This window comes from Ictidomys tridecemlineatus, chromosome 6 (assembly GCF_052094955.1).
Source record: "Ictidomys tridecemlineatus isolate mIctTri1 chromosome 6, mIctTri1.hap1, whole genome shotgun sequence".
Lineage (NCBI taxonomy): Eukaryota > Metazoa > Chordata > Mammalia > Rodentia > Sciuridae > Ictidomys > Ictidomys tridecemlineatus.
The window spans coordinates 189,617,735-189,638,235 of NC_135482.1; the positions used below are offsets into that span (position 1 = coordinate 189,617,735).

A 20,501-nucleotide genomic window follows, 5' to 3' on the forward strand; every position below is an offset into this window, starting at 1 on the left:
TCCCCTCCTTCTTTTTGGTACCAGGGATTGAACTCTGGGACACTTGACCACTGAGCCATATCCTCAGCTCAATTTTTTAAATTTAGAGACAAGGTCTCACTGACTTGCTTAGTGCCTTGCTGTTCCTGAGGCTGGCTTTGAACTCATGATTTTTGTGTCTTAGCCTCCTGAGCTGCTGGGATTACAGGAGTGCACCTGGCCATAATCTTTTTATTCTTTATTTCCTTTTCTTGACTGGAATGCTGAGAAGGTAAATATATTATATATATTACTGTAAATAATAAGTAAATATATTATATATATTGCCTTGTTCCTTTTTGGAATTTTCAATGCCTAAAATTTTTTGAATATGTAGAGTTTCAGATTTCAGGTTTTTTGATTCAGGATACTCTATTAGTAATTCTAAGTAAATATTCTAAAATTAGAAAAACTCTGAAATCTGAAATACTTCTGTCCCCAATCATTTTGGGTTGTGTATTCAGTCTGTAGTATTTGTTACGGATGTTTTAAGGATCTTCATTTGAGTTTGTTTCTGTTGCCTATTTTCTTTCTCTTCATCACACAATCTCTTAATTTTTATTGAATTGTGGACATTGTGAATGCTGTGTATTCGGATTTTTAAAATATTTATCTAAAAGTTATTGAAGTTGATTTTATTTGTCAGGTAAATTAATTGATGTGCAGGCTAATATCTTTCAGGCCTGTTGTTTTTTTTTTTTTAAATTTTTTGTAGTTGTAGATGGACAGAATGCCTTTATTTTATCTGTTCATTTTTATATGGTGCTGAGGTTTGAAGTCAATGCTGCACACATACTAGGCAAGCGCTCTGCCACTGAGCCACAACCCCAGCCCTCCGGCCTGTTTAAAGTCTTTTAACAAGTCTATAATAGTCCTTTCTGGTGTATGAAAGCTACCTCTCTCTACTTCCACACATACTTGTCCTTGGGGTACATGATTTGTACTTCAGTGTACCTCTGTGGTTTTTTCTTAGTCTTATGTAAGCTCATCACAATGTCTGGCAGGAGGTACGATTTCATATATGGCTTAAAAAAGTTTCACTGACCTCGAGTGTGGCAGAGGCAGTGGTAGGGAGTTCTATTAGGAGGCCATGGTAGGAGTCCTAGCAAGGGATGGTGTAGTTTGTATAATTATGATCGTAATCACAACAAAAGTGAATAAGTTTGATTTCTTAAGGAATCAATAAGAGTTGCACACTATCCAATAGCTGTACTCCCAGAACTGTATTCTAAGCACTTAGACAGGGTTCTAGACAGCAAGTACACAGATATTCATGGGAGCATTGTGTGTGTAAAAACAGTGGATAACATCTGAGTCCAGTGACATGTGTAAAAACAGTGGATAACATCTGAGCCTTCATAGGATAATGCTATAACATATTTTGAGGTAAAATATCTTACAGCAGTAAAAATAAATGATGTGGAGTTATTTAAATGGTTAGCTAGAACATTCATGTAGTAACTATGATTTTGCACATTATTGGCTAAGCTCTGTTTTAGTCAGTGGAGAAGCAACAGTGAAGACAGGCAAAGGTCTTTGTCTTCATTTTTGAAAAGCTCATTTGTCAGTGAATAATGTAGAAATTGATTAAAGTAAAAATCATTAATATTCCTTATTACCAGTGAGTGAGATATTGTTTGCATATAAGATATTCATGGTTTCGAAGTGTCAGTCCAGTGACGGTTTGCTGGTTACAAAAGGAAAATGGCATGTTTTCTGTGAGGGAATTTAATATACACCACCTTAAGTACTCAAATCTAACTTTATGGGTAATGAGACTAGTGGAGTCTTTTTTTCCCTTGTGTGATACAAAAATCAAGATAGAATATCAGTTATATAGAATGTAAAAATTGCTTGTTAGAAATTTTTTGTTGTTAATCTGAATTAAATGAGTAAATAATCAAATACATTCAGATTGTGGAATATTTTGTAAAATGACCATACTAGATTCTTCAAAAAATGTCACTGTCATGAACGATATCCCCCCAAAAAGGCAAAAAAAAACACCCCCCAGAGTTCAGTGAACTGCTTTACAGTGATTGAGCTTGAGGAAGTCTGAGGACCCAGTGCACACCCTTGACTCCCTGATCCGATGCCAGCCTTCACCGCGGTCCTTCCTCTCTGTCATGGACCTTTTCTTCTGGGCCCTTTATTTCTTCCCTGAGGCCCATGATGGGGCCTGTCCTATCCATGGAGAGGACAGCGCCTACTCCTGGGCTACCTTTTGTTTTCTTTTTACTTTTAACCTTTCTTTTAGGAAACAAAAGCCTTGTAATTAATTCTAGATTTCCCAAATGTTTCCAAAAGAAGACACCCTTCCACCACCAAGAGTCACACCTTCCCTATGATCCACTAGAGATTTCTGATGGGCAACACTAAATTTGGAATAGGGCATTTCTCCCAAAATATCATTTCCTCTTCCTTTTTGCTTTTCTTTTCCATTAGTTATTATTTCCTATGAAATTTTAGTTCAAGAGACTGTAGGTAAAAAGTTGAAATAAAATTCTTTATTCTGTGAATTATGAGTATTGGATCAAGTTTTTTTTTTTTTTTTTTTTTTCTTTTTTCTTTTGTACTTGGGATTGAACCCAGGGACACTTAACCACTGAGCCTCATCCCCAGCCCTAATTTGTATTTCATTAAGAGACAGGGTCTCACTGAGTTGCTTAGCGCCTCGCTTTTTGCCGAGGCTGGCTTTGAACTCATGATTCTCCTGTCTCAACCTCCCTAGCCACTGGGATTTCAGGCGTGTGCCACCATGCCCGGCCTCAAGATGTTGTTTTATCAGCTTCCCAGTTACCAGGTTATGCACTGTGTGTGAGGCGGCATCTGCCTGAAGAGTAAATTATCCTGTCTTCTGTAGGTGAACAAAACACTGTCAGTCCTACAGAAGATTCTTCTTTTTGACTTGGAATCTATAGCTAAACAGGAAAGCGCCTAAGTCCCTGGAGTCTGCCTTCATTTGCTTATCTTCCATGTCCAAACTATCACTGACTCAGATTCTAAAACAAACTTCAAGTCTTTGTCTTTCTCTCTTGGATTAGCCAAATCTGAATCACAGCTGTCTGTCACCTGGAATGCTTACTGCAAAAGCTTCCTAATCAGTCTCCCAGGTCCCACAATTCATTCATTGCATGCAGCCAAAATGATCATAAATACTCTATCAGGTTACTTCCCTGTCCTGTCTGACACTTTGTAACTTGTCCTTTTGTCAGGAATATTCCTTCTTTGTTGATTTTTGTGAAGGCTAGCCTCTATTTATCATTCAGGTTCAGTCTAAATGTTCCCTCAGAGAACCCTTTTCAAGGAAAAGTTACCCTAATCACATTTCTGTGTGTTGTTTCTATGGTAGCTCTTATCCACTTTTACATTTGTGTGTGTGTGTGTGTGTGTGTGTGTGTTTGCACGCACATGTGTATAGTATACATATATGTAAAAGTATATATGAGCGTGATAATGTGTATTTGGGTGGATGCCTATTTGTATGAGGTGTATGCATATTCATGTGGCATTTTCTAGGAGTAGTAGGCTGTGTGAGATCAGGAATATTTCTGATTTGTTCATCCTCCTATTCCCCAGAGCCAGACCCATGTTTGGCAAATCATATGTATTCAGTAAACATTTTGAGCTAATGAATGAAAATCTGGCGGTAGAGGTAGAAATAAGGCTGCTGGCTCTGTGGTGGACAGTATGCCATGCTTTTTGTTGGGAGCCAAGAGAAGCAGAGAAGGTGTCTTGTCCCATAGTCAAACGTCACTTTGAAAGTGGAATCCAGAAAAGTAGGAATAGAAATCATTTAATTGTAGCATTTGATGCATTCATTGTTCAAGTGTAGCATTTGATACATTCAATTGTAGCATTTGATACATTCATTTTTGGAAGTGTTCATTTCTCTTGTGTAGGAGGGAAGTGAGGAGTGGAGGTCCCCTCCATATTGGATTCAGAATGTCAGCAGGCAGGTTGTATCTGTCTCTGGGTCTGGGGTACAGGGAAGGCAGTGGCAATAGGTATCGATGAGAGGACTGTAAAGGTGAGAAAACAAATAACACTGGGCCTTGTTCTGCTTTTTATTTTTTAAAAGTAATCCTCAGGGCTGGGGTTGTGGCTTAGCAGTAGAGCGCTTGCCTAGCACTTGCGAGTCCCTGGGTTCAATCCTCAGCACCACATAAAAATAGATAAACAAAATAAAGATATTGTGTCTAACTACAACTAAATAATAAATATTTAAAAAAGTAATCTTCATAACAGGAGATTTGAACACATTAACCCAGGAGACAGGACTCCCTGATCAAAACCTAAGAACCAGATATAACAGGGTCAGGGGGAAGAGAGGGAGAAACTGGCAGAATGACACTAACTCTTAGTCTAAATTTTTGAGGTGTCTTCTGAAAGCTTGTAGGAATTGTATGTAGTTGTGCTAAGGAAACATGTCAGTTGAAGAATATAAAATTAAATAAATGAATTGTAGACAAAAACCAAACAGAAGAGCAAGGGCTCCATTGGAAAAGAGAATGCAGGAGAAGATTAGCTGGCATTTCATGTCCATTCGAGGTAGGAGGGTAGCAGCAATCATCAACTTGTTGATCATTTCTGATTTTTCTGGGAAAAATTAACTTTCACTAAATCTTTTTTCCCTTCTTCTTCTCTATCCCTATACCTTGTGGCTTACCTAGAGTGGTGGAGAGACAGCAAGAGAGTAGGGATGAGGGACTGAGCTATTTGATATCACTTAACATCAATTGTGTGGAATATTCTTCTTTGGTTGTGGTTGGCTTGTTTCTTCATGGCATGGTGACAGCACAGAAATAGGTAATCCCAGAATCACTTTCATTCATTGAGTTATTTTGCATAAGAACTTGAGTAGAAAAGTTTACCTTTATATTAATTTCAAAGATAGCTCAAAAAGTTAGACTGTCTGTCACTCTGCCAGTTTCTCCCCCTCTTCCTCCTGACCCTGCTATATCTGGTTCTTAGGCTTTGATCAGAGAGTCCTGCCTCCTGGGTTAATGTGTTCACAGGCTTGATACCTCATTGTCTCTTTTTTGGGAACCCAAATTGCCTTATTATGTCTTGCCCTATTTTCTAATCACTTCTCCCCTTTTCTGAACATGGAATAATTTCTTATTGCCAAATTTTATGGTTACTTTTCCCAGTTAGACTCCCTCACCCCCTTTTTTAAACCATCTGATTTTGAAACTCACAAATCATTGCATGGTTCAGGTCCCATCATAAATGAATAAGATGAGATTAATACTAGAATGAAAAAAATGCCATATTTCCTAATCCTTAGAGGGATCTGAAAATGGTAGACACGTGGGACATAGACATCACATCTCTTGTGGTTTCCTGTTGCAGAGATAGATAATATGTGGTGGTGAATTGATAACACATTTTTAGAGGGGTATGGATCCATTTGTCTAAAAAAGACCTTAAATTTTTGTAAATGGAATTTTGTAGGCAAAAAGTTTAACAAGGTTTGAATTGTTGGGGGGGGGGGCGTGGCGCGTTTCTTCACTCCTAAAACGCAAGCTGATTGTTCCTTACTGATTGCAAACTAATTCCTATATGTGACTTTCATTGTGAGGCCACAGCATTGCTTGTCCCTCAGGATCAAACCTCATGCAAGATTTCATGCAGCTTCAAGAATATGCTGCCCAGTTTGTGTATTTACTTCTTTTTCTTATGCTAACCCAAAGGTAGTCTGTACTCAACAGGAGTGTTTCACTCTTTTCTTAAACTCATCTTATGAGTACCTCTGTTTTGTCTGAAATGTTTCAATTTTTCTCCTCCTCTGGAGCCTCATTTAAATGACACTTCCTATGTTGTATTTTTCTTACCCTTCTCTCTCCACCTTCCTGTGATCCTCTGCTCTTTGAGTCCCCACTGATACGTTATTTGGGTGCTCTGCCTCTTTTCCTGAATTACAAGGCCCTTCATACAAGAACAATGTGTTATTTGTCTTTTTCTCACCGATTTAGCATTTTAAAAAATGCTATCCCTCATAAGCAACAAACAAAACATTTTAAATTGAATTGACTATAAAATATTTAGGAAGCAAGTGTCATTTTAACTAAGCTGAAGTTAAGGTGATGTTTTGTGGTGGAGGGGTCAAAGGTCTGTGACTTCTGGCCTTTCTTCCTTTTCCCTCAGGATCCTTTAGCTAGAGTTTAATGCTGCTACAGAATCACAGGCCAGAGAGGGTCCTTTAAGGGATCACTGACTGCTTCTTTCTTTGGGAAAGATCATAAACAAATGGTCTTAAACATATGAGCATTTCCACAGTGTTTCCAGCAACCCTCTAGAGAAGGGGATGTTATAGCTTTTCTTAATGTATTGTCAGGGTGACTCTTGCTGTCAAAAACTTTACTGTAACTAAATACTCAATCTTTTAACAACAATTTTATGATTTCCTTTTCTTTTATAAACATTAGCTGGAGATGCCCTTAGTTTTGGACCTCACTTTGTACCTTCGTGATGCTGTGGAGTGGTGCTTCTCACTTAGATCTTTTCTGCAGCCACGTGTGATTTTTCTCAGTACCATCAGGTTTTTTGTTTTATTAGTTGTTCAAAACATTACATAGCTCTTGACATATCATTTTTCATACATTTGATTCAAGTGGGTTATGAACTCCCATTTTTACCCCGTATACAGATTGCAGATCCTACAATCTGTATACCATCAGGTTTTGATGATAAACCTGTAGGCGTTCCCTGTGATTTTTCAGATGAAAATACTTCTAGTACCTGGTAATCACAACTTTTGAAAAAAGGTAATTCAATTTGTTAAACATGCAAACAGATGAAGGGAATTTGTGTGTTTGTGTTTCTTAGTGTTATGTAAGTTGCTTCTTTTATCTTTGGCTAGTTAATACTCATCTATTTCTGATTTTGGAATTCACTGTCAGATTATTTATTTAGTTTAGCTCTTATTTTATTACCAGAGAAAATGTTATGTTTATTGCTACAAGTAGCCTTTTTTTTCTTTTAAAATGGCCACACTCTCATTTTAAAAATGTATATTTGATCATCACACTGGTGTTATTTTTTTCGACTCCGAAGAAAGGAACTTTTAAATAAATTAGTTATTGTCTTCTGCGTTATTGAACATGTGGTCAGTTGTCATGTTCATACATCCAGATGATCAAAGTCTGAACTTCTGTCCAATTCCTCCCTGCGGCTAGGCTACCCGGTCATGATCAAGGCCTCAGCAGGCGGTGGCGGGAAAGGCATGCGCGTCGCTTGGAATGATGAGGAGACCAGGTGAGCCTCTGTCCAAAATGTACTCTTGATGAAAATTGCAGTTGCCAGAGTTTTATTAAGCTGGCAAGTAAACAGATACTAACAGCATAATAGAGTAATTACAGTAACCACTTATTGAATGGGGAAAAATAGAAATTATGGAGAAGTCTTCATTTTTTATATTTTGAGATGAATATCCTATTATGGAGAGGCTTTTATAAGGGTATTCAAAAACATTAACAAAGGACTTTTTGTTTTTACAGTATATTTTTAAACAATTATAGTTATTCTGTTTTTTAGGCAGAAGTTACTAACATTTGACTCTCTAATTTGGAAGGTAATCTGAAAATTTGAACCAAATATATTTAAGAGTAGACATAATTTCATTGAATGTTTATGTCAGGGCCGTGAGTATAGCTCAGTGGTAGAGTGCTTGCTCAGCATGCACAAGAACCCTGCGTTCCATACCCAGTACTGCAAAACCAAAACGAAACAAAACAAAAAAACAAAAAACCCCCACGAAAACACAACAATGATAAAAAGAATTTATGTCTTACCTCATTATGTACTTGTTTTACTTTGCTAGTCCATAAAAGTAGTGAACTATTTTGATATTTTATAGTGTAAAACATTCTTTTCTGAGTTTGAAATTGCTGCATGTCTTTTATATACAATGCACTTTGTTGTAAATTTAGGTAACTTTTTTTTTACTAGTTTCAGAAATCAAAAGTAACTTCCAAGAGACAAAATTTTAAAAATCAAACATATTGGTGACATTATAGTGATTAGAAAGGAGTAGTTCAAGAAACTGCCTAGTAGAAGCAGGTTTAAGGACCTCTGTTCATATTTATTTTCTTTATTTTCAGAATTGACAGCAGGAGAGTTGTTATTTTGGGAGATGATGCAATGAGAAATCACAATTTTTTTTTTTTATTATTGTTATGTTGTCTTTCCTGCCTTTTCTCCACCCAGAAGTCATCTGGCCTTTCAGATGCTTGATTCTGCTATTTCCTCCTTTGCTCATTTCTTTCCTCATTCACTTCCCTCATAAAGCTCCTAAAGACAGGAATTTGGATTTATTAGTGTGAAAGTCATCCAGTACAGTGGGACCAAACCTTACTAAAAACAGGAGGTTCTGAAGAGAGCAATTACCTTGAAAATCTCCTGGCTACTCTGCATTCTCCTTTAAGGCCTTGTGGGAAGGCACTGTGTTTGGGACTTATGGAGTGTCAGCTCTACAGGACAACTGACTCACAATACCACTGTTTCTTTGGTTGACACCAGGGATGTGCTTGGCTTGTTTTGTGAGGATGACAGTCTGTAAATTCCAACCTCACTCTCACAGTGGCTCTGCACCAGGAAATGACCAAGATCACAGAGATGCTCCTCTTCCCTCTTCTGCTAACACAACAAGAAGAAATGCAATATTTGCTGAGAGCCTGCTGTTGACAGGTGCTGTTTTAGTAAGGCTTCAGGGACATAGCAATGAATAAAATTCCTTCACATATTTTATGTACTAGATCAGGGGTTCTTAACTTGGTAAGGGGAGGTTCATGAATGTGGATGAATGAAAACCACAGATTTCTCTTACCAGCCTCTGCCTGGGATGCATGTTTCCTCCTGGGAACAACAGCCAGGGGAATAGTAGTATCTGTAGAAGTTTTTACTGCTAGAAAGTCATATGTGTTATCTCATTATGTTTTTGCAGATGAGTTACGCTGATCATTAGACCCATCGTTGGTGCTCATTATTTAACAAGGAACTACTTGTATTATATTTAAATGTGTAAAAATTTTCAATATCTGTATTTCAATATTATTTTGTTTCCTCTGCAATCCTATGTATTTTTAATTTTTAAATTATTAATTGATATTATTTTTGCTGTTATTTGCAGTGCTGGGGATAGAACCCAGGGCCTTGCTCATGCTATAAGCTGTTATAATTATTACTTTTTTTGTTTGTTTGTTTTAAAGAGCAGGGTCTCGCTGTTTTGCCCAGTCTGGCCCTGCACTTCTGGGCCTAGGTCATCTTACTGAGTACCCGGGACAACAGGTCTGTCCTATCATGCCTGGTGACCCCATGTGTTTTATAACAGTTTAAGCCTTATTTTGACAAAATGTTTCTGTGCTGTATCATCTTGTGAAAGGGATCCATGGCATAAACAAGGTTGGGAAATTCTGCAGGTGGTAGTAGGAGTCAAACAAAAATCACTGTGGAAGGTGAGAATAGCATAAGAAACATAAAAATGGGCGGAGACTTGAGGAGTCCTGGAGGGAATTCCCCTCAGACCACCCCTAAGGCCTGTCCTTGAGGAGCCAGCGCTGGAGCCAGGAGGTGAGGATCCAGGCGAGGGAACGGCAGCCGTCCTCTTGCAGGAGAACCAAGACCTGGTGGCAAGGGAGGGAAGGCAGAAGGGGGCAGCTCAGAGTGCCTTTGTGGGGTCAGGGAGATCTGCTGGCTCTCAGTTAGGTGCGAAGCTGCTGGAGTGATCTGAGTAGAAAAGACCATCATGGAACTTCAAATTCCCGATATTTGAAAAAGTATAGAGAAGAATTCAGTGAACTTCTGTGTGTATTATCAGATTAACCAGCTGTGGAGGTTTTGTGACTGAGGTCTTACTAGGGCCACTCTGGTTGCTATTTGGTGGTGGACTTGAGGGGGACAGAATCATGATCTTGAAATCAGAGAAACCAGTGAGGAGGCTGCTGTGATCATCTGCAAGAAAAATGGTGTGATGGGTGGCGGTGTCAAAAAAGAGTGTGATTTTGAAGGCAGAGACAGGAGTGCTGAGGGACTGACACAGAGTGAGAGTGCTCATGGATGGCGCGTGGACTCTCCCCTGGCTTTTTAGGTGTGTTCTTACTTTCTCTTTGTCTTAGTGTTGAATTTATATGAATTGAATGTATGTGACACAACTTTGTTTCACTTGAAAATTTCTTGGGACATGCTGAGAGATGAAGGTCCAAGTGAGGGCTTCTGTCTTCCAAGTTGAAGAATCTGCATTGCTCTGGTTTTTAGGCTCTCTCTGGAACTCTCTCAGCCTGGCTTAGCACCTTTACATAGAGCATGAATTAACTATGGGTGTGTGGAGTTGGGCTGACTGGATATTGTGTGGGGACAGAAGCACGCAGAAGCAGGGAGGCTGCTTAGTCCCATTTGACCTCACAGTCCATCCTATTTGACATTTATCTATCAAAGTTCAGGTTTAATGTCTCAAAGATTTTTTTCCTGTTTGTTGTTCACAATTTTAAATAGAACCCTTTGAACCACAGGACCCTTCCATGGGTGGCTTGATCTTCCTCACAGTCTGGTGGTTTGGGACTTCTACAAGGTGACCCGGAGTTACAAGATCAGTTGTTTCAAATCCAGATGGAAGCTGTATTACCTTTTTTTTTTAGTAGAGTGTATTTTTTCATATTATATATGACCCATTCTTAGAAATCACCCTGTTTCTCCTCCACCACCTTCTAGTGATTGCCAGGGAGTACTAGGTTCTGACCAAATCCAATGTGACTCCACTTCTTCACCTGGAGTGGCGGGATTCTAGAACAGCACCTGGATGGGAGACACTGTCATTGTCATCCTTGGGAAGACCGTTGCTACATACAGCCTCTTCATAAGAAAGAATGGCATAAGAAAGATGCTGGAAACCATTTACAGGTTTTGTGAGAGGTGTATACTTAGTGAACATTACTTTTTTTCCTCATTGTTTTCCTCTTTTGCGTGATATTATATAGCAATTTCGCTGAAAGCCCAACACTTATTTTTTATTAATCCTCTTTAGTTCTCAGATTTCTTTTTTTAAAAATATTTATTTATTTATGTATCTTTAGTTTTTAGGTGGATACAATAGTTTGTTTTTATGTGGTGGCGAGGATCGAACCCAGTGCCTCATGCATGCTAGGCGAGCACTCTACAGCTGGGCCACCACCCCAGCCCCTAGTTCTCAGATTTCTTATCAGACCTGCTCCAGGCTATTGTAGGGAACAGGCTGTTTTATGGGAGGGATTGCTCTTCCCAGTTTCCTGCCAGTGGGACTTGTTGTGCTGTTGTTGATCCTGAATTTTAACTTAGAATTTAGTGTTTTCACAAAAGAAGTTATTATAGCCATTCATATGGCATCTTTTATTAAATAATTTAACCCTTACTTGGCAAGTAAATGGCACATTGATTCAAATTATATTTATATAGTTTGTAAATATAGACCATTTTCTACTGAAAAATATGACTCTGTGCAACTTGGTAAACAAGCCATCTCTTTTGTTTAGATCAACAAAAGTGTAGCTCTGTTGGCTTTAATAATACATTATATGCTCTTTGCTTTTAAAAGTTGCTCTATGTCCTTTGTTCATTTGAAAACCCCCAAATTCCAAATAAATGAAAGGTCTAATGAATACCCAGGTATTTAACTTCTGTAATAACTCATTGTGGATATTATGCCACAACTAATCCGTTCTTTCTTTTCCTCTCTCCCACTCCTGAAGAACTTTCTTTGTGTGTAAGCCACAACATTTTAGTATTCTTTGGAAGCAGTATAAAATTTAGTGACCATTATTTGTTTTTATATTTTATCCTAAGAGGTGTCTATGACTTGTTGTAGAATCGTTAGAACATTGGAAAGATTTTTATAAAAATGTTTGATATTATACAATAAATTGGGAAGAGAATAATGAAGGTGTTGAACACAGACTTAGATATTTTCATAATTATCTCTGGCTTTCTTTTCCCTATCCAAATTTAATTGAGATGTATGACATGAATAGAAGTGATTGTCCCACCCATTTGAATGTCCCCACTAGACTTTAGGTTCTTTGAAGGTGCTTTCTGTTTTATTTTTGTCACCCCAGGACCTACTTAGTTTGGTGATTAGTAGTTACTTATTGGGAGAATGTTATGATTGAATACCACAAAAATTTTTTGTTTTTGTTTTTTTTGCTGGGATCAAACCTAGGTCCTTGTGCATGGTAAGCATGTGTTCTACTGCTGAGCTACACCTCTAGCCCCAAAGATATTCTTAATACAAATTTTCTTCAGTTTGAAATTGAAATTTATCTGTGATACTTTCAAACTTGATACTGACCTTGGTGACTTTGATTTTTTTACTCTTGGAATTCTTGGTTTAAAAGCAAAATGAAACTTCTCAATCATTATAGCAGAGACAAATTGCAAAGCTCTGTGTTTTCTCTTTGTGAATTATAATATCCCATCTAATAAAAGTTGGTTATGTGGTATTAAAAACAATGATTCATTGTACTTCTGGTTTCTTTGAAGTTTGCAGTCTCCTGAGATCTGAACTTCATATCCCTAAATCAAAGATGTAATCGAAGACTAAGAAAACTCAATGCCTTTTATCTGAGAGCAGAGAGTTTTGCCACATTTGGAAATTTGTCTTTTAGTCATTATTTACCTTCAATGTTATATGTTTCAAGCACAAAAATAAACACATCAGGTAGTTATTTTTAATATCACCAGATGGACTGTTTGGAAATTAAAGGATTAAAAGAACTTGGTTTTAATGTTTTATGTTAAATACAAATGTTTAACTATTTATTAAAAGTAAAAGGAATTAAGTTTTATATTCTGAATATATCAGTGAGCATACAATACAATTCTCAGTCAGTTTTAGTAAGTTTGTTTTTAATGGACTGGTCAAATATGCCAATTTTATATGCATTTTAGGAAGCATATTTTAATAATAATGACTTAAATTATTTTAGTTTGGGGTCAACATAGAGGAAAATAATTAAATTCATGTTATTTTCACAAATTCTTTTTCTTTTAATTATTGATTTTCAACAATTTAAAAAATAAAAGGGCCTGTGTGGTGGGTAGGAGATAATGGAGAGCATTGTATGTATTTAGAATATGAGGAAGTGCTCTTGAGAATCTTCATACTGCATGTCTGGTCTCCTGGGTACGTTTGCGGTGGTTCTGGGGTACCCTTTCTTGTTCTGTTTGCATTTTCTATCTTCTGAGACGAGTGGATGTACATTTTAATTGGGGGGCGGTGGTGAGTGCAGTGAAGATAGATTAAGGTTGAAGAAATGAGATTAACTTTAAATGCTTGGTTTAGTTGATTAAAATCTCTTACGTAACATTTGGTGAAATAAGTCCTGGTGTCAATAGAAAGTTTATGATCAGTTAAGTTAAATAACCCACTGAAGATCATAGAGCTTGTAATTGGAGGGGGTATAGCTCAAACAGAGTTAATTTAATTATCTGTATATTGATTAAGTTTTTTTCTGCTTTGTTCTGAAATATGCCAAAATAAATACTTAATTCTTTTTGTTTTCTTTATAATGAAGGTTGTATTTGTTTTGTTAGTCTGATTACTCTTCTGTTTTTTTTTTTTTTAAACAGGGAGGGGTTTAGATTTTCATCTCAAGAAGCTGCTTCTAGCTTTGGTGATGATCGACTACTAATAGAAAAATTTATTGATAACCCTCGTCATATAGAAATCCAGGTTGGTGCATTTTAAGGTGCTTTCTAATTATGTCTTTTAAACAGTATCATTTGAAGTTATTGGAAACATATCCCTTCTTCCATTTAGAATGATTGTGAATTGTTTCGGTACTTTTGAATAAGTCCAAAATAAACTGGCCACCTGTTTTTGGAATCTTGGATAATTCTGGTCAAAGTGCTAGGATGTTGGTTGGGATGGAAGCAATATAGAACCCACCTCCCAAAAGAAACAGTACTAAGATCTCTACCAGGCTGAATATATTCCACCTGCAGAATCATTCAGTCCCCTTCCAAGATTGGGCCATCTTGGACCATTTTTAAAAGGAAAGGAGTCCTGATCTGTACTTTGTATCATTTTAGTTCACCAAATATCTGTGATTCACTGTGGCAGGAGTTCTGGTGGGAGCTGCTTGCACGACGATGAGCAAATCACGTCTTCTGTTTGGATTAAGATTCAATCCAGGGGCTGGGGATGTGGCTCAAGCGGTAGCGCGCTCGCCTAGCATGCGTGCGGCCCGGGTTCGATCCTCAGCAGCACCACATACCAACAAGGATGTTGTGTCCGCCAAGAACTAAGAAAAAATAAATAAATGTTAAAAAAAAAAAAAAAAAAAAAAAAAAAAAGATTCAATCCAGTTGTTAAAGTTGTGGGTGTGGATGTCAGCAAAAAGAACACATAGAAGACAGGAACTCTGCTGAAGTTTTCATTAGTCAGAAAAGCCTTCATGCTAAGTTTACACATTATGACTAAGAATTGGCAGGTCACACTTAAATTGATAAAATATGAATATTAAATTAGAAACCACTGAATTTAAAACTCAGTGATCACTTTACATAGATACTATTTATGGGCAGAAAATCTTATAAGTCTTCAAATTTTCTAGAGTAGAAAAAATGTGGAAGCATATCATCAGTGGTAGTTCTGAAACATGGAGCTCAGCTGTTTCTTTCCCAGGCTAGCCAGATCTGTTTTTGTTGGGTTTTGGTTTTAGATTTTCTTAATTGAGATATCATATGTATATAGCGAAGTCCATAAATCCTAACTGTACAACTCAATAAAATTTTTATATAGTATAAATATATAACCAACAAGATCTAGATATGAAAATTTCTATTAAATCAAAAGATTCAAAAATTTTAAAAAAAATTAAAAAAATAAAAAGAAGGAAACAGACAAAAAAAAAAAATTCTTTCACACCACTTCCCAGTTGGTCCCTCTCCTTGGCTAGTGCACGGATCTGACTGCTGTTTTGACAGCTAGCATCATAGATTAGGGGGTTTCTTTCTTTCTTTTTTTCCTTCTGTGCTGAGGGTCAAGTGCAGAGCCTTGCCATGCTTGGCAAGCACTCTACCTCTAAGCCCCACAGGTAACTTCAGGCATCACTGAGGATGCAGGGATAGAGCTGAGTGATAAAGCCCATGCTTAGCATACCTGAGGCCCCGGCTTCCCTCTCCACCACCACAAAAACAAGCTTCTTCTGAATGGAATCATACAATTTATAATTGTTTGTTCCTTTTTTTTCCCATTTGATGTCATATTTTTGAGATCTATGTCTTTTGGTTATTTTTTGTTGAGTAAAAAACTACCTCAGAATGCAGTGAAATAAATTCATTGTGCTGGAATACCACTTGTTACTCAGGCTTTAGATACCTGAGTTTGCTGATCGACCATGAGGCTCTTGAGGGCACAGACTAGGTCTTAGTTCTTTGGTCTTCCCAGCAACCACATTGATGGCACTCAAATAAACGTTTGTTGGTCTGTGTTAACTAATTAAGTAACTGCTTCAGCCTTTTAGCTTATTTTATTGTATTTTAATTAGCCATTGCCCATAATCTGCAAGATATTTTTAAACATAGGTGAAAATGTCTCCCAGTAGCTTAAATGGGCAACACAGATTCCCATATCTGATCTCTACTCAGAAGTTTTTTTTTTTTAAATATATTTTTAGTAGTTGATGTACACAACACCTTTATTTATTTATTTTTATGTGATGCAGAGGATCAAACTCAGTGCATCACAAATGCTAGGCAAGTGCTCTACACTGAGCAATAACCCCCATCCATACTTGGAAGGTTTTTGAATAATTGTTTTTATGTCGTTTTCATCTAATTATTTATATTAGATAGCTTGTGCACATGATAAAGGGTATTCAGCAAAAGCAAGTCTCTCTTTCCATTTCCAGACCCCCTGGTTTCTGTTCCTATGTGCATGCACTACTGTTATTTCTTGAACGTCCACCCACATCCAGACTGTGACATATATGCGTGTGTATTGCCTGTTGTTCTTTACATGAACAACAGTGCATCTTCTGCAATACTGAAGCTGTGCCCTGGCATGCAAATGTCACCTCTGTGTTTTTACATTATGTCCAGTGATTTCTGAAGGAGGGAAAGAGGCATTCCCCAGGCCCAGCTCAGGGTACCGAATGGCTCGGGTTACTGGGAGCTCTCTGTTATCATGCAGCTTTTTATCAGGAAATAGAGTAGCTTAGAGATTTTTCCACAATCAATGCATGTGTATCTATAAAGGGCTATATTTAAAGTTAAAACAGCTCAGAGTACCTGTAAGGATTAACTTCTCTTATAAGCACTTTTCATTTAATTGTTTCCCAAAAAATCATCTTCAAATCATTTTTGTTCAATGGTTGGTAAATACCCAAAACTTTAAAAAGTGAACTGAAGACTATAAATGAATCTAATATTTTGCAGTTGGAAATATTCCTGAGAACTATTGGTTATTTTGGATTGCTTTATTTTTTAAGCCTACTTTCACTTCCTTGTCAACTAGAATAAAAAAGGACATTTAGAGTTATTTTAATGATTTAAAATATTTTTAGCTCTACCTCTGAGTCTTAGAAATAAAGTGCCAAGTTCTTGGCATTTTATTATTGTAATGTTTTCTTTCATTACTTGGAATGATTATTGAGTCTTAAATAGACTTTATTCCTAAAAATTAATGTTGCAGTCATATAGTAGCTATTCATTTTATAGCTTACTATACCTGTTACAACTGTAATATTTTTTAATTTGATATTTCAGAAGCCGTATAAAATATTAAGATGATATTATCTATGGTTTATAATTTATGAAGAAACAAAATAACTTGCCCCAGGAGGTCTGATAATTGAAATAAAATTAATGCCTCTGTGAACCTAAAACATACATTCAGGAATGTACAAATGGTTGTCCAGACGATTCCACTTTTACCTCACAACCCCAGCTTATTTCCAAATATTACAAATGTGAAAAGTCGTAATCTTTTCACCAGTTTCATATAATAAAAACAAATCACAGTAAAGATATCTACATATAATATTGCATGCAAATGCACAAAGTATCACTTCCTGATGAACAAACGTTGAATAAGGTGAACAACAAACAGATATCTGTGGTGGCTCTCCTAAGCACCATAGGCAACCAAAGTGTGTGACCCTTCCATCGACACTCGGGTCCTTCACAGGGCACAGTGGATTCTAATGCTTTTTATATCTTATGTGAAATGTAACATGAGATTCTTTTCCTTAAAAAAAAAAGAAAAATACACACACACACACACACACACACACACACACACACTATGATTACAGGAGTGCGTCACCATGCCTGGCATCCTTAAATATTTTTGGTAAAAATGTTTCATTGAATTTTGTTGAAATATAAAGGTTTTCTTTATAACTCTCTATAAAGAGTGCTTCAAGAGGCATGTATGTTAAAAATCAGTGGTGGGGAAGATGTTAGCTGGACTCATTATCCATGGGTGTGGCTGTGTGTTTTCAAATGATGATGACGCTCTTTTTTTTTTGGTATCAGGGATTGAACCCAGGGGCACTTAACCACTGAACCACATCCCCAGCCCTATTTTATATTTTATTTAGAGACAGGGTCCCACTGAGTTGCTTAGTGCCTCACTTTTGCTGAGGCTGGCTTTGAACTTGAGATCCTCCCACCTCAGCCTCCCGATCTGCTAGTATTACTGGCAAGCACCACTGCGCCCAGCTACAAGTGATGCTTTTTGTTCAGGTTTTAGGTGATAAACATGGAAATGCTTTGTGGCTTAATGAAAGAGAGTGCTCAGTTCAGAGAAGAAACCAGAAGGTGGTGGAGGAAGCACCAAGGTAAGAGTCTCTCCCCATGAACCTGCTTCCATGTATCTTCCAGATTTCTTCTCCATTTTACTAGCCCAAATTGCTTTAATGTTAGCATAGACTCTAATAATGCCTATTTTTATAACTCAAAATTTGTTACTTCTTCAGTACCATATTGAAAAAAAGTGAGGAATATTTGAAGAAGAAGTGTTTTTATAAGAAGAGAAATTTGGGTAGATAATCAGCTTTGACTTCAGCTGACTTTAGGTAGTGCAGAACCTGCTGGTATTTCATGGAATTTCAAGGGTATTGTTAATGGCTTTATACGTGGATCCTCGGTTTTTTCCTACAATGGAAGGACTTGTGGGGCTTAGTTCTTGATTTATCAGAGCCACTTTGGGTAAACTCTAGGCTACCTTTCATGTGTTTTATGTGGTGGTTTCCTGAAGCCTTATTTCTAAGTTGATGTTAGGTTGGTTGATGCATATGTTCTGATATTTCTTCTTAAAAATTTCCAATTGAATGTACATAGATATTTTTTCTTTAATTACCAGGCACCAAAAAAAAAAAAAAAAATCCTACTTTAGCTTTAATTAGCATAGCCAGCATACCTTGATACAACGTAAGGTTTCTGAGAAGAGTGAATGTGAATGAGTTTTTATCCAAGGTAATGGAAAAATTAAACCATCTTTTAGTTCTAATAGTTTGAAAAAATCATATATGGTATAGTAGTTGAAATGTTTCCCAACTCCTGTGAACTTTTCTCGTGGTGTGATGGGGGAGGGGACTGAGTTGTCTCCACTTGACCAGTGGAACACAGGTCCCATTTTCTGGCCCAGGCACCCTGAAATTCCCAGCTTCTACATCTTGTATCTTTGGATGCATGCTCTTAAAAGCCTGCCACCATACTGTGAAGAATGGCCCACTGCAGCCACGTGGCATGGGGCCCTGTGTCACGTGGCCTACGACGGAAGGAGGGAAGAAGAAAGGACAAGGAATGTCCTCCCTGGGTCTTTCCCCAGGAAGGGTCCTGGAAGCTGCAGTCCTCTTTGCTTGATATTGACCTTTCAGTTAGGCACCTAGCCAACTGCAGACTCGGAAATGTCTTTTTTCCTTCCGTGACCACGTGCTCAGCTGAAATTCTAGCTGTAGGGACCCAGGGGAGAGGACGCTGGCAGAACAGTGATGGGCTCAGATCCAGTTCTTTTGCAACTTTGTGGTTTTTTGCCTGCCTTGTCATCTCCATTTCAACTTTCTGTTTTAAATTTACTCAAGTCTTACCTGGGTTAGAAATCCTTCATAGACTGGGAACCTTGAATCATGATTTTTGTTTGTTTCTTCTGTCTAGAAATGTAACTTTTTCATATGAACATCTCATCTATTAATTTAGAGAAAAGAGGGAAATTTCAAGCAGAAGGAATCAAAATAAAAAGCTAGGACTGATCATTAGTAGTGACTTGCTATGTACCTGTGCATTGTAAAATGTTAAAATAAATGACCTAGGTAGTTTTCAGATCCTAAAGTAAGAATCTACCACTGTGCTTTGAAGGTAGTGCTAAACTGGCTTTTATCTTTGTGTTTCACTGCTTAGGATTTATGATAAGGGAAAGGATAAGACCAGACAGGGCAAAAATTGAGTTCTTAACTGTACTAAAATTCTCCATTACATTATCTTCCATTGGTTTTCTTCTTTATGTTGCATTAGTTATTCTTCAAATCCTATATTCATTAAGTTAATGCAGAACAATATTTTTAATAGGTAAGATTCATAACACCTGAACTCATTGATAATCCTGACATCACCAAAGGGAAACAGTAGAAAGTTCATTTCCCACTTGCGAAGTATTCTTGCCCACCCCCACCATGATCCAAATCAGTCTGTTACAGGCAGGAGTTCTAACTAGCAGTTTCTGTGGAATGGAAATACAAAGCTAGTGTAAAAGGACACCTGGGCTGCCTGTAGCCAAACCCAGAAATCAAGGAATGAGATAGGAAGATGACCTGGTCCTTACCTGAAAAAAGGGAAGAGAAGGAGCGTTATAGATTAAAAGAATCTTAAAATACCAAACCAACCAAACGCAATGTCTGCACTGTACTTGGATCCTAATTCAAATAAATTTAGCTGTATAAAGATTTATGACTTAATCAGTGAAATTTGAGTATTGGATATTAATTATATACAGAGTGTTAAAGAGTGCTTAGTTTTTCAAAATGTGGTTGTGTTATAAAAAGAATGAAGGAATACATATAGAAATGTATATGGGTGTTTTTGTAGATGAAATGATAACTAATTTGGAATTTGCTTTAAAATTAAAAACAGCAAAACAAAATGAATGGGCCTGGGCCTGGTGGAGAAGGGGACATCGTAACACAGATAAGCCAAGAGCGACTCTTACTAATCTTGGCATATTGACGAAAGGGATTATGCTAGTTAATAATAACATTTTATAACATGTCATCTAAATTTTATTTGAAAATACTTTAACCCACTAATAGAAAAGGAGTCAATGTTTTGTTCTCAAAGCCTTTCTTACATAAAAGCATAATGTGAAAATGTAGGCTATCTGATGGCATTTTCTTCAGGGTTTGTTAAGAACATTTTAGCTTTACTTGCTTGCTGGAAGGTGATTTTGAAACAAAGGTGCCGTGGTTTATTAGCTGTGTAGTTGGCCCTTGTTATCTGTGGCAGCTATGTTC

At 37.2% G+C, this 20,501-nt stretch overlaps 1 protein-coding gene across 6 annotated transcripts in view; it reads left to right on the plus strand.

Moving 5' to 3' along the window:
- Window positions 1-20,501, plus strand: part of Pcca (propionyl-CoA carboxylase subunit alpha) — a 345,878-nt gene that overhangs the window by 132,963 nt on the left and 192,414 nt on the right. For all 6 annotated transcript variants that reach the window (XM_078016291.1, XM_078016287.1, XM_078016290.1 and 3 more), the window contains 3 exons: window positions 7,200-7,278; window positions 13,618-13,720; window positions 17,740-17,834. In XM_078016291.1, the coding sequence (XP_077872417.1) occupies window positions 7,200-7,278; window positions 13,618-13,720; window positions 17,740-17,834 (277 nt within the window). The remainder of the gene's footprint in view (window positions 1-7,199; window positions 7,279-13,617; window positions 13,721-17,739; window positions 17,835-20,501) is intronic.